Source organism: Folsomia candida, unplaced genomic scaffold (genome assembly GCF_002217175.1).
Source record: "Folsomia candida strain VU population unplaced genomic scaffold, ASM221717v1 Fcan01_Sc008, whole genome shotgun sequence".
Taxonomy (NCBI): Eukaryota; Metazoa; Arthropoda; class Collembola; order Entomobryomorpha; family Isotomidae; genus Folsomia; species Folsomia candida.
In genome coordinates, this window is record NW_019091200.1 from 1,068,499 (window position 1) to 1,083,405 (window position 14,907).

The 14,907-nt window shown below is 37.8% G+C and overlaps 3 protein-coding genes across 4 annotated transcripts in view; 2 read left to right on the forward strand and 1 right to left on the reverse strand.

Annotated features, from left to right (window-relative positions):
* The window catches only part of LOC110853143 (pikachurin), a 65,446-nt gene extending 50,983 nt beyond the window's left edge, over nucleotides 1–14,463 (reverse strand). The window contains exon 1 of the mRNA XM_022101386.2: nucleotides 13,823–14,463. Within this exon, the coding sequence (XP_021957078.1) occupies nucleotides 13,823–13,991 (169 nt within the window). The 5' untranslated portion in view covers nucleotides 13,992–14,463. The remainder of the gene's footprint in view (nucleotides 1–13,822) is intronic.
* Nucleotides 4,508–5,114, forward strand: LOC110853018. 2 transcript variants are annotated; one of them, XM_022101233.2, is made up of 2 exons: nucleotides 4,508–4,712; nucleotides 4,797–5,114. In XM_022101233.2, the coding sequence occupies exons 1-2, from the start codon at nucleotides 4,568–4,570 to the stop codon at nucleotides 5,009–5,011; spliced, it is 360 nt and encodes a 119-aa protein (XP_021956925.1). In that variant the 5' UTR covers nucleotides 4,508–4,567; the 3' UTR covers nucleotides 5,012–5,114. The 2 variants fall into 2 exon arrangements, with proteins under 2 accessions (XP_021956925.1, XP_021956924.1); XM_022101232.2 differs by having other exon boundaries at nucleotides 4,510–4,718.
* Nucleotides 8,923–10,128, forward strand: LOC110853017 (UPF0389 protein CG9231). The gene is made up of 3 exons (XM_022101231.2): nucleotides 8,923–9,438; nucleotides 9,518–9,617; nucleotides 9,709–10,128. Exons 1-3 carry the CDS (start codon nucleotides 9,285–9,287, stop codon nucleotides 9,917–9,919), a joined length of 465 nt encoding a protein of 154 aa, XP_021956923.1. The 5' UTR covers nucleotides 8,923–9,284; the 3' UTR covers nucleotides 9,920–10,128.
* Nucleotides 14,464–14,907: the final 444 nt, after the last annotated feature.

Sequence of the window (14,907 nt, forward strand, 5' to 3'; positions counted from 1 at the left end):
CAAAGCGCATCAAAACATTTGAAGGTTATGTCAATCTCAATAATAAGAAGATTTCTGATCGAAATTCGGCACAGACAGAATTGTAAAACATTTGCCATTTCGGACCTTGGTGTGAATCGCATTGAAATCGAAAGCAGCAAGCCCACACAGTTTCCCATTCTTCTCGCAAAACCTTGACAAAGGCGACCACTTTCATTCCAAGAGTTTAACCGGGGACATAACAAAAGGAAATAATACAAATAATGTGACCGACACATCTCAACTTTTTCTAGATTGGAAATATTCTTGTGCGAATTCCTCCGAGAAATTCGCCAATCTCACTATCGCTAAAAACTTTCACCACAAAAAAGAACAAGAAAGAATTCGCGAAAAGCGGATTCTCACAAGAGTCTGTATTTTACTGGCAGTCGAAGTAGGATGGACGGACGGATGTGTCTTTTTTGGGGAAAAGTAGCAGCAACATTTGTGTAAGAGTGAGATAAAACGCTGATCTCGACAAGCTGAACGTGATAAGTTGCACTTGTCCGAATTCCTCGGTTTCTTCTTAAGAACCACCAACCAACTAACTCTCAAGTGATGGACGGAAGGAAGGAGTGGTGGATTCCTTTCGAGTAAATTGCGCTGGACACGATCAGACGCTTATGTAATTGGATCGATGCTAAATAATTGGACAGTTCTACTTCCACATTCTGTCAAAATGAGAACGAACAAAGTGTGATGTGACGATTTGGAGAAATAATTAATTTATGGGGAATCAATTGCTTACTTGGAACGACAAATATTTCTACCTGTTTATTAAATTTTGGTGGGTTAATAAATTTTTTGCAATAAGTTCGTAACGTCGTCAAAATTTGTTACTGGTAATAATTTTGAATAAAATGACGCTTTAGAGAAATAATTAGTTTACAGGTAATCAATTGAAGGAGAAATATTCCTATCTATTAGTTAAATTTTGATATTAATACAATTTTTTCAATGAATTCGTAACGTCGTCAAAATCTGTTATTGGTGAAATTTTTGGATAAAATGACGCTTTAAAGGGTCGCAATTCTAAAAATACTGAATTTAGCAAAAAAAGACGATTTAATTGATTAGCGAAATAATTAATTTACTAGAAATCAATTCCTTTGAACGACAAATATTTCTACCTATTTATTTATTAAATTTCGTAATTAACAAGATTTTTAATAAATTCGCTACGTCGTCAAAATTGATCAAAACCGTCTCATTTTAACCCAAACGTAAAGTGGAAACTCGTCCACTTTGACTTGGCATAGCAGATAAGTTTTAGTCCAAGAAGGACGATACATAATTAAGCCGCGTTGACGCGAAAGGGCAGTAAAATCCTGTCCTGGACAGAGGCTCCGTGCATGAATGGTTGGTCCACTTTTTGCTGTCTCTCTGTCTCTGGTGGGTGGATCATTAGCCCAGTTTCCTTTCGCACTCTCAGCACAAATGTGACCAACGAGGAGGAAAGTTTTATCCACCAGATTTATCCACACATGGAGAAATTCTATGGATTACTTGCGGTCAAAACAGCATGTAAGTAAAGGTCCCCATAATAATTTCCGCCTGGTCAAACTCAATCTCGCTCTCAAAGTCTGTCACCTACTTTGAGATCCATCCTTTCGAGAAAAAGAAAGCCGCTGCATTTGTTTTATTCGGAGGGTCTAACATAAAATGGGGCCATTTCGGACTTTTCAGTGCCCATGTGAGACCACTAATCACACACAAGAATTGAGGTAGCCATTCACTTTTACGGTGAAAAACCTCTTATTTGTGCTAAAATACCTTCCTCTAGGTAAAGTTGATGAGTAATAATAAAGCATAAAACTAACATCAATATAAATATAACCATTTTACAGTTTTTGCAGAGTAAAAAATATATTTTGGAAAATATAATAAATTGTGTGATTTTCTGCCCGATTTGACAAAATTTCCGTTTTGCACATTTAAAAGTAATTTTAAGATTCGTGACAAAATCGGTAGCATTTTTACTTTTCGAATTCGAACTAACCAAAATTCAAATTCGATCTAATTTTATTAATTGGCCAATTAATTGGCTTCAAAATCAAACTAAAAAATAAATAATAATTTCCAAAAAATAAAATTTCCCCATTTTCTCTCCCCCCTCCAAAAAACGGGACTAATTTAATAAATAAATTGCCTTTTGTTTATTCACCATCATCCTTCACGGGTTGACAACCCAGTCCATATTTACACTTGCCATGTACATATGCACATACCGTTTTGTTGGGTGCTTTTGTTCCCGTCCAAACTTTTCCCTGCGAGTAAGTAAACGTCCCGTTTCCCCGTGCTGTATTATTATCGTGGACGTGGTGGTCTGGTATTAGGCTGGACAAAAACTTTCCCTTGAGGAGAGGGGAGCGTGGATTTCAGTACGAAATGAATGTTTGTATGCATATTGTTGGACGGGTGGTTGATTGATTAATCGATATTTACAATATGTATGTGCTTACATACGTACAATGTAGCCTTTCTCCCACTACACTAACAAACAAGCAACACATAACACATGCCTCTCATAATATGGACAAAGTATTCCACGAGTTTGGTGTTCTCTACTGGCCAAATATGTGAGTGAGTAAGTATGTATGTACAAAGGGAAAGTAAGAAGTTTTTCAGCATTGAGTGAGTGAAAGTAAGCACCAGCATCGCCACAAAGTTCGCCTGAATCGAATGGAGGAACTCATTTTCCGCTAGTTTTGCCTCACATGCTAAAAGAATGAAGTGCTCAATATTGGATTGGATTGGTTTTTGGACTCATGAAAATGAATGTTTCCCTCCCCTCTGAATTCCACTCATTTTAGATGAGTTTCGTGTAAATAATTTTCAGGCTTTTCGTCGGTCAGCCAAAAATATGTATGGATGTAGAGATTGCCTCATTTTCGAAATGGGATTTTGTTCAGAGGTTCAGGCCAGACCAGGATGGACAAATTAATGCCACGTTAGGAGCACAGGGTGTCGGGGGGAAGGAAGCATTTGCAAGAAATAAGGGGGAGAAAGTGGTTTTTTGCGGGTGTTTTTACGTGCAAGAAATGCAAGGCGTGAGAAATTTCACGCTAGATTTCATACTGCGCGTGGCTAAATTGAGCGCATTTCTCGCAGTTTCTTGCACCTCGCATTTCGTGGCTTGCAATGGAAGAAATAACCGTAAGAAAGTGGTTTCTTGCACGTATTTTGACCTGCAAGAAGTATAAAGCGCGAGAAATTACGCGCTATAGTTTAAACAGCGCGTGGCTAGATGGCGTATATTTCTTGAACTTTCTCCCAGTTTCTTGCACCTCGCATTTCTTGCATTTCTTTACAAGAAATGTAGCAAACCCGAAACACTGGTTACATATGCAATGGGAGACTGAGCAGTTGAATTAGAGAGGGTTTGGTTGGAGGAGGACCAACCTAAAATTAATTTCGCCTTTTAGTTATCAATTCTCTAATAATGGAATGAATGCAGAATAACGTGTAATGCGAAATAGTTGGAAGGAGTCTCTCCTCCTGCCTCGATTTTCCTGGCCAAAGTGTGCCATTAATTCGACTGAATTGCACCGATTTTCGGGCTTTATTCTACTCTTGGATGGAAAATTTTATTGCTCGCGATCTGCCTGCCCATGGCCGCCTATGTCTAATTTAGGTAAATGTCAATTCCCCGATTGCGTGTGAGTGTAGGAAAGATGAGGGAACGACCACCGTTTATTTTCCCAGGAATTTTCGACTTTCTCGATCCTGCCGTGATGTAAGAAGAGGTATTCTGACATGTATCTACGTAGGTAGGTATTTTTGGGAATTACGTACCCCGCAAAATGGCCGCCATTATGGATGAGGTGCATGCAAAGTTTAATTATTTAATTGGCCGAATAATTGACAAGACTGACGACGAGACGACAATGTTCACCGTGTTCGCATGTCAATTGGAAAATTTAGACGGAAAGGAAACATTGTAATTTAACGGGGAACATTTAACGATCAATATTCTGGGGCTGGATGAGTCAAGCCAGGCAATAAGAAAACTGCTGGTTTGGTTGTATACTTTCTTTTAATTGGTCACTCTATAATCCAGTACGGAGAGCTGTTATCTGTGATCTTGGATTATTAGTAAAACTCAACGGCCGACCAGTGTTTCGGGTAAAAGCAAGTAACCATTTGCAAGAAATAACGGCAAGAAAGTGGTTTTTGTAGCGATTTTGATCTGCAAGAAATGCAACAAACTACGACCTGTCGCTGTACTTCATGTCTAGATTTCTTGCACTTTCTCCCAGTTTCTTGCACCTCGCATTACTTGCATTTCTTGTTTTTCAGTACAAGAAATTTAGCAAACCCGCAAGAAACGAAACACTGGTCAACTTTTCCAGCAACCTAACCTCCACCGTCCACTTTCCTCGTTCCCTATTTATTTTCAGCTTTTTTTACCGAAAGGATGTGGCTCTTTTACTTAATTGGTCAACCTTTTCCTTGTAAACACATTTTTCATTCTTTATAAAGTCAACATTTTCCATCAATATCTAATCAGTTTGGATTTTTTTGTGAACATTTAAGTTTAATTTACAAAATGTCTCGATTCGCAGTCTGGACGATTCTTCTCCTCGGTTTGGCAACATTCCTGTCCCAATCGGAACAAGTACTTGGTCAAGACGATAACGGTGACGACGAGGCCGATAACGATGTTGACAATGATCTCGGGGAAGACGATGCAGGTGAAGGTTAGATAGATAAGCTGGCTCATGAATTTATATGTATACACCATGTCGCAAATGGTAAATGCCTAATTTCATCCCCAGATGAGCAATCCGAAGAGCGAGAAAAACGCCAATTTCGCCCCTCATTTTGTGACACGTGTTTAGCCCAGCAGCGACGAGGTTTGAGGGTGGGTTGCATTGGGTGTGGCTCGTTCAACAATAATAACAATCGGAGAGATTCCTATGCCTGCCAATCCTGTCTGGCGCAACAGAGGCGAGGCTTGTATATTAGGTGCCAGCCTGCCTGCGGATCCTAAAAGAACTGCCTGTTGTTCATAATTCGGATTATGAATTTGTATAAAATTGTGAGAAAAAAACTTGCGAAATAAATTTTCATTCAGAATTTTAGACAGAATTAAATAATTGCATTTTTAATGCTACTCCCTCTTTCGTCATTGCATACATACATAACCTCGCTTTGTTTTCATATAAATGCGGATTATGAATTTATATGAATAAAATTGTGAAAACAAAACAAAAACCCGAATTACGAAATAAATTTTCATTCTGAACTTTACAGAGAAATAATTGCATTTTTAATTCCACTCCCACTTTCGTCACTACGTACATAAGCTGGCTTTGTTCTCATTAATTACACAATATTTCGTGCGGTTTTGTTACTTGTGGTCGTATTGTTCTTAGCCTGTGGTCGTCGTCCTTCATTATTTTTTTCTGTATGAAACAAAAAATCCTCCCCTTTGTATCAAGTATCGATTATTTTCCACTCGCTCGGGCTAAAAAAAGGAGCTTGACAAGAGCAGCACAACATTTTTCAAACAGTTTTCCTGTCTACCTCTTATTTTACAATTTTATTCTTCTTGAACATGAAACAACTACTCAATTTTTTTTTGGCGAGAACACTTTTTTTCTTAAAAAGTTTAATACCCCGAATTTAGTTGGATGGTTGATAAAATGAAATAAAATTTGAATATGAAGAGTTCTGTTCTGTTCTGTTGTGTCTGAGACAGTTTAAGTTTACCAAGTCTACATACTTAATCCCGTCACTTTATTTTACACATGAGGGACTTTACAAGTTTTTCATGCGCCAAAACTTTCCCTTTTCACCATAAAGTGGAGAGAGAAAGAAGAAACGGCAAAAATTAATCCTGGGTTTCATCGCTCATAAGATGGCAAAATGAGGACGACATACATACATAAAAAAGGAAGGAAGGAACGCTGTAGTATTATGGGCAGAGGGTGGATATGTATTTATTTTCAAATTTTTCGTTTGGTGACGACCGATGGTCAAACTTTGTGGGAGTGTTGGCTTACTCGAATAGATTGTAAAAATTTCAAAATATTTTCACATATTTTCACATATTTCTAGGTTTGTAAACATATAAATTTTTATAATTTTTCCGCTATTTATTTGAAAAATACGCAAATATTTTACATATTTGTTCAAAAATACATACATTTTGTAAATATGTTTAGTCTTTATTTATTTTGTCAAATTTTCTGAAATCGAAATATTTTGTAAATATTTCAAGATTTGATACGAATTTTTTTTGCTCAAAGAAATTCGACTGCAAAAAACAATTCTGAGCATTATATTCAGAAGCACAAATTTTGCGAATTTTGTTTATTTTTTTGGTACATATTTCATAAATATTTCAGCGTTTCAGTCGTAAATACATATCCGCCCTCTGCTCATGTTATGATGTCTGCTTGACGTAAAAGTAAAAGTGCGGGTTACTTTCTTTTCATGGACGAGAGAGACGACAAATAATGATATGATTTCACTTCATAAAACAAAACTTTTGTTCGATATTCATCCCAATTTTTCCGCTGTGGTTGGTTTTAGCCGTGTAATGAAAGATCTGTATTGGAAGTGGAGCGATGTCTATAAAATGTTCAATTGCTGGGAAAGTGATGAAATGGTGGGTGCAGATTTGCAGCTCATTTATTTATGCTTTTATGTACCGTGTTAATCACCAAGAATGGGAGAATTTCCGGCTTTTGGTTAATACATAATAGGCTGCAAGTTTGTTAGTATGATGGGAATTTAATGGCGCAGTTAGTAAATCGTAAACTCTTTTCATGTGAGCATTCCCAAAAATCTGTTGAGTCCCTAAATTTTTATAAAAAACAGTCCTTCTGTGACGCACGTATTTAATCCAAATTAAAAAAATTCTCCACCCAGATTTTAATCGGATTAATAAAATTACTTTTGCCCGGGTGAACTACATATTTCTCATCGCAGTGAAAGGAGGCTGGCTTACTTTTGAAATATGAAATTCCTTCACAATTAATGACACCCCGTCATCGTCAGGATTTAATTAAGACCTTTAATGTAGTGGAGATCCTATTAAGTAAAATTCCTCCTGCTGCTGCGACTACCTTTGCCATTTCAGCAGCCTTTTAACGCTGATCATAATCCCTTAAAATCAAAACAGTTCTCCAAAGAAGAGTTCTGCTGCTGGGCCAAGGAGATAATAATGGCGATATTATTTAAGTAGATAGGTTCATCTCTCTGACGATAAGGCCAAGCAGCAGGAAGGACGCCAGCTTCACTTCTGTTGACTGAGGATGATAAGTGTAAAGTGGAGTTGAAGTTGGTTGGGTCACATCATAAAGTGCACGTCGAGTTGTTGGCTAAGATATGGTTTTAAGCTCCTCTGCGTTTGGATTGAGGAGTGACGTCTTCTTAAAGTGCTGCTGATTTTATTTATGCATGCAGCCAGAACTTTATTCAAGTAGGAAGGAAGAAGGAGGTGGAGGTGGATGACGACGTTGGGCTTGTTTTGTGTTGATGCACTTTTGGAGAACATGACCTTCCATGATTTGCATAATTTTAGTACGTGCGAAGAAATGATGTTTTTGTACGTATTTATTTTGTGAATTTGTTTGGGTTTAAGGTCGTTTTGAATTTTGTTTATGAATGAAATAACGTATTTATTTTGAGATATATTCGAACGCTCGGACAAATGAGGCTTTTATAAATTTTGAGGAATTTTCAAGAGTAAATTATTATTATTCTATAGTTGGAGATACCGAAATGTGACCATTAAAATTCATCAAAATGTTATCAAAGTACTTTTTAATACAAAAAAGCATAAGTTTTGCAAAATTAGTTTAATTTATCCAAACATTTCCAAAATAAAGGTACATTCACAAACTGCGGCTAATTTTCCAAGCTGGAAATTTTTGTAAAAATTGTCTAAGCATTTATAACTTTCTTATCAAAGTTACAAATAACTAACTAAAAGTAAGTTTTTTGCGTGGTATGAAAATAGTTCAAAATTTGAGCAAGATAACATTTATAAACTCCAAGTAAACAATAAGAAGTGACAGATAAGCCATAAAATAAAATCACGGTGAGGTGTCGTCGTCACCACAAGACAAAGTTGTTCCTCCGTGTGAAAACACGTATTTATTGATCTCTTACATACTCGTCTAGCACACAGTGACAATTTGATGGACGATAATGGCCACGCTGTTAACAAGTGGTACTTGTCTTGTCTTCCCATTAAGGACGACGCTGATTGCTTGTTCTTCTCCAGTTTATGATTATGTGCTAAACCGCAGGAAAATCGAACCGAGGAGAGAATAATATGCCCCATAATTTTGCATAAGCAAATTCACCGTATGCAAAAAACTTTCAAGGCTTAAACCCTCCGTGATTTCTAATTTAATGAAAGTCATCCTCAATTAATGTGACGCTATAAATACATAAACAAGTTCCAGAGAGGCTTTAAATAGGCCAAAAAAACATTGCTGGTGATGGATTTGACACTGACTTTGCGTGGTGGACCTGTCTCTGCTCACGTTCCCTGGGCTCGTGTAATGTAAGTAAATATATGCATACACAATAGAAGTGCATAAAGAAATTTATGATATGGCGAGCTAAATAAGGCTTAACGAACTATCTTACAACGGTAGAAACTTGATATTATTATGAGAACTTGACAGCACAACGTGCCGTGTATTATAGATATGTAAAAGGGTTAAATCATACATAAATATGCGTTACGAGGGGTTAGAGACACATCCCTCGCCTCATATTATTTAGTTTTACTTCCTCACTCATGCAAATAATTTTGTTGTTGGTAAATAGCAAAATATGCATTGCTGAATTGCATTGCATTTCGACATAGTGGAGTCATAATAATTTATTATTGCAGGATGGGCAAAGCTTCTCGTATGTACTTCCATCAGTAAATAAGAAGTAAGGCCAGATTGTTGTTGTGGATGCATGTATTTTAAATATGACTGACTGACTGTTATTATGCATGCACTTCTTCAGCCATGCATGTAATAAGAAGTGAGATCAAAGCAATTAGTGGTTTAGTTCAGTCTTCTTGGCTGCGGCACGTAGTCGGGGAAGCCCTTCCGTATAAAATGGAGACGCTGTCCTGCATTTGGTATCAGTCTGATTTCAAATTCCTCTTAAACCGAAACTTAATCCTTTTTTGTGTCCCTGGTATAAATAAAACTCGGAAATTTTTAGTACGAAAAGTTTTCGTCATAAATAAAAAGTTGAAATCTGAACCTTGGATAAAGCTGAACTGAACTGAAATCTGAATCGCCATGAATTTCCTGACTATAAATCCCAGCAAGAAACCCATCGCGGTAACGAGGCATCTTATCGGTGGGACGTTTCTTCAACCGATTAGAACACTGGGGCAAACAGCATCCGCCACGGCGTCATGTTCTCCTGCGTATAGTGGACCGTTTTCGCTTGGTGAGGTTTAAGAGGATAAATTTCCTGGAATTTTTTAAAACTAAACTAATATTTTAAACTAATATTTTTGAAATTTTAGGACCCCCGAAACCAAAACTGATTCCGACCACGCTCGACCGTGTTTTCCTGCGATGGAGTGGTCACTACGTTGAGGGAGATGCGATTCCCAGACTTATCGAGTAAGCATTTACATATAACTCATGCCCAATTTCATGCCATGATTATTATCTGGATCTTGATTAAAATTTGTGATAATTTTTTGTTTTGCAGTGGGAACGTTATTCACCGAGCCCGGAGTTTGGCAATCGTTCGTATGAACCTGATCTTCATGTTTGCCGCTGTCGTGGCGAGTGGGGCGATGGTCATGTCCGGCAAGGCAGCCGCGGAAAGGGGGGAGTCCCTCCAGCAGCAAAATCTCGACTGGCACAAGCACATCAACGATACTCACAAGTGGAGCCAGGAGGCAACCATGCCGTACTAAATTTTCCAAAAAGTAGCCAAATTTCGATAAGGCAGCCGCAAAGTTTAATTTATCGCAGTTATTTTGTATCTTATTTTTAATCGCGCAGCTAAATATAGTGTAGTTTTATTATTTGACTGAAATATTGTGCCAGAATTTTAAGTTATCTTATTTTAGCTTGTTTTTGGAAGAATCGATTTGATTAAATAAATCAATTTGAGCAAAAGTTACACACGGATGACGGACGAATTGTGCATTTCAGTTCGAAATTAGGTTAATTGTTCTTGTCATACACACCACGCCACGGTGCGAGACCAACAAATCATGCAAATTCTTTCTACAGAGCAACCACCCCACGACCAAGTTAATTCACATGTATCATCATATCATACAAGGAAGAATAATTACATATGGTGCATCTACGTCCGATCGATGCTATATGTACATAGCGTTTATATGTACATATAAGTAAACGTAGAGTTTTCCATAAAAAGATAATTTTATCCTGTGTGTCCCCAATAATAAATAATACGCAATTACATACACGAAATTCTAGCCACGCTACGCCGTACTTTCATCAATTCAATATCCGCACATTCCGCAACGTAGGACTCGATGACTCGTTGCTAAAATCGTCAAAACTGGCAAATTTTTAATCATTTCTTGCCTCTAGGAATTTTAAAATTCTGGGCGACAAATTTCTAGTCAGTAAGTTGATTAATAGAATGGCGGTGAGTTTTTTAACCCAGTTTAGACGAGTTCCAACTTTTCTGAAGGCTTCTTAAACTTGAGATTTCCACCTTCAAAAACTTTCAAAATCTGGAGTGTATATTTTTAAAAACTTTGCAACGACCTGCACTATAAACTCGTAATCCAGAATTTTGAAATAAATTCCCAGAGCCGAGAAATATCCTGATTTTTCCCATTTTGACGATGAATCATCAAGTCCTACGTTACTTTTCATACGTACATAAATAATAACGTGCAGCGACATAACGTATTTTATTTCTCATTCCATAAATGCGTCCCGAAATTGTGTCACATTATCCACCAAACAAAAAACATGTTATTATTATCCAAAAAAACTCACGTCTCGTCTTTACTCCCCACAATTTTTGTCATTTTACTGTACCGACGTAAATAAAAACAACTTTTATTTCAAAAGTTTCCCATTACGCAGATTTGCATGTTTTCTGTAATGTGATGCCTGCTGTTATTGGTGCTGGTTCGAATAAGCGAGGATGCAAATGTTTGCCCACTTTCTCTCTCTTGGCTCTCGTTGCTTTATTAAATGGGAGAAAAGTGAGTTGAGAAATATTTGTTGACAGGTGAAATATGGAGTCCCACCTCCGCCATTCGTCCCTGTCGCACACTACTCTCGGATCGCGCTTTCTCCCAGCAAAATCCTGCTTATGGACCTTTTCATGCGGAGAGAGAAAGTAGAAAATCATACACTAAACCAAACCACGTCTCTCTCTCTACCTTACCAGGATTTCAGATCGTTTACTGGCTGTGCTTGTCGGAGTGAAAATCTGTCTGCCTGCCTTTCCTGACTTGAGGATGCAGTATTGTCCCCTTTTGTCCCAGCTATAAAGTCTACGTGGCCAATGCACTGGCTGCCTTTGACTTGCTCAAGAATAGTGAGTGACACGACATAATATGGAGGCAGAGAGTTGCTATTTTATTAAGTGGCGTGAGGCGCTTGTTGTGATCGTTTTGTCTGTCCGTATATGTCCGTCTGTGGGCAGGATACATATCTCTAGAACGCGTCAACATAATGAAACCCCGTTTTCGGAATTGTGCTTTTAATTTTTTATTCTAGGTTGAGTTCGATAATGGGGAAAATTGGAACACCCCCACAGCGCGAGGGGGTGTGGTCCAAAATTAAATTTAACCTTAATTTTCATAGGTGGTGTCATTTTAAGGGAAATTTCACCATGAATTCAATGCCGTCAATATTTTTGATCTCCGACCAACCCATGACCGTGAGGATGAGGTCAAAGGTTATAAATCACAATATTTTCATGAGTTATTTTACAAATGATGCCACTTTATTATGTTCGTTTGGGTGACTGTTTATTTTGAAGAGTGAAATGCTGCCTGCATCCAACGAAAACTTATACTTTCTTCCTGAATAAACATACTTCAAGTTTTGTTGTAATTACCACGTGTCAGGTTGATCGTCTCAAGGGTGCTGCGTTGTGCACCATTATGCAATGTCTCGTCGGCTTAATTTGTGTCGTCATTTCTGACATGATTAGAAATTATGTAACGTATTTATTTTGATTGGGGTGATTCAAACCTAATATTTATCTGACATTGTTACATAAGAAATTGAGCCGAGTTGTGTAACATCCCATATAAAAATTAAATTTATTACGGGCCGAAAGCCCATTTTTATTGATTTCATTTCCCCCCATCCCAAAAATAATGTTAACCTTTACAAACAAAAAAATATCGTGCTCATATTTATTACATTACATTACATGACATTATCAAATCAAAATATGGCATTAACTAATTTGCTAAATTATGCAAAACAACCTCTATTTTTCGCAATCCGCTAAAGTTTGGATTACCCGAAAAACTTGGTCCCAGGCGGAAAAGCGATTTCCTATTCTGCATAATAACCAAGTATTTCGAAATGGTGAATAGGTTGGCATGCATCGCCGCAGGTGGGGCACAATGAGTACCAAGACGTACTAGGCAGCCAAATTTTATAATAAAATGCCTCTCCCCTCTAATTTGCATATGCTGCTGGGCAGAGAAAGTTGGTATGTATAATTTGCATCTTGCCCTAATTCCTGGTTCGTATGCATAAAATTCGTATTCGTATAACAGCGTGGCGTGGCGTGGTCGGTGGGTCGGTTACCAGCATAATTTTGACTTACAGGGCAGGCAGACAGGTAGTCTCAGTGAAAGCAATTTATTTAATGTGACGGGTTTCACCTTCGTTCAGCTCAGCCAACTTGAGGGAAAGTCACTTGATAATAAATCTCATTATGTTCACTCTCCCAGTTTCCTCCACGTCCACCTGCAATAATTCCACCATTCTCGCCCTTTTTATAGCGATACCTATTAAACTGGATGGTTGGTTAGACACATTCATTATTCTACCCGGAATTCAAGCCAGTTATGCAATTTTTTCCATTTTTCTCTGGTTCTTTTTTCAGTTTTAAGGAAAATTGTAGTTTGGTCCAGGCCAGACGATACAATTTTAAATATGGGCTAAATTCAAGTTTGGCTAGACTCAGTTACGCAATTTTTTCCAGTTTTCTCTAGTTTTTAAAATAAATTGTACTTTTCCAATTTCTTTCCACTTTCGTGTCCAACCTAGACCATAGTACAATTCTAAATATGGCCCAAATTCAAATTCGAGCAAAGATTACATTGCATAAATACCATAATTCATTCCCAAAGGTTGTAGAGAGAGCCTACAGGTGATGGGATACATGGCAGGTGGACAAATTCCCACGAAATTTGCCATTTGTGTTTGCAAATCCTACTCAAGTTTCGTTTCACATCCATATTATTCCATTGCACAGGAGAAAAGGCTGAGGCGAAGGTTTTGTCCGTTGCATAATAATGGAATTTTACTCCGAGTATACATAAAGATAACAAAGGATTTGAATTATCTATCATCCGGATATTTTTTTTCAGAAATTTTTGCTCTTTTCGTCCTCCTCATCCTCACTCATTACTTTTCTTCGGTACGTGGTACGTGATCAATAATTCAGATGGAGAGGAGCGTAAATCGTGCTGGAAAAAAAGTATGAACAATTTTCCCCAAGTGTTATTATTGCGACGAGACATTTCATAAAAGTTTGATGAAAGTGTATGTACAAACTGTCAGAGAAGTCGCAATTCGTAAACGAGCAGGCCTCGTTACGTGAACCGTTATGATGCAACTGTTCAAATGCTTACCTTGAAAAGCGGCCTCGAACTCGCCTCCAAGTGCGTTAACGTCCGTCTCGTTGGCACCCACGACGACGGAGGAGGATGACGACGAGGACGAAAACAGTGTCAAAACGAGACAGCAATTGAGAAAGGAAAGTCGCCTCCCCGTCCTCCGCCGGGGACTGCCTTCCATCATTAATTCCAACAACAAACAACTAATAATAATAATAAAATTATAGTTGAACAAACTTTGTCACGAATTTGTGTACATTTACATCCGGAGAACAATTAAGTTTTCTTCTTCTTTGACTTCCTCCAAAAACAATCCTTTCCTAATAAATTTAACTTTTCTTTGGGATGAAAAATGTAAAAAAGGTAAAGTTTTTTTTTCTCCTGTCACTCACTGCTCACTTCGATTTGACCTCTGAGAGAACGTGCAGCACTGAGAGTGAGAGTCTCTTCGGTAATTCTTTGTGGGTTCAGTTTCATTAAAAATGTATCATGTTTTTACCCAGCGAATCTTCCCAAGCACAAGAATGCTTTTAAGTTTGGTTTGTTTTTAAGACGATCGGATTCTATAATCTTCTTGGGTCGGTCGGTCAATGAAAGAGTTTGAACTTGGAGTGAGTGAATCACTCTCCATGCCCGTCCAGTCGACTACTGAGCTGAGCTGACACGGGAAAACATTGCATTTGGGATTGCGACGAGGGGAATTTCACCCGAATTTCTCCGATTTACCCGAAACGGGGAAAATATATTGATCCAGTACGCTTTCCCCTCTGAGAGAAAGAAGTAAAGCAGCGAAGGAAGTGGGAACCCGGGAGTTGAACAACTTATTGGTTTGCTGCTGCTGCTTTACTTTTCTCCATATTATTCTGGCAGAGCGGAATTGAAGGTAGGGACAGATGGGACCGAGGAATGGTTAAAAATTCGGTAAAATATGTATAAATTATGGGGAGAATCTTAATTTTAGACTGAGTTTAATGTTATTTAATTAATTACTAATTTTTGTGAATGAACAACGTCGAATATTTTTTATTAGAAAAATCATATTATTAAGTACGCATAAAGATAAAATGGCTATTCCTCGGTTTTGTAAATTAATGGAAACT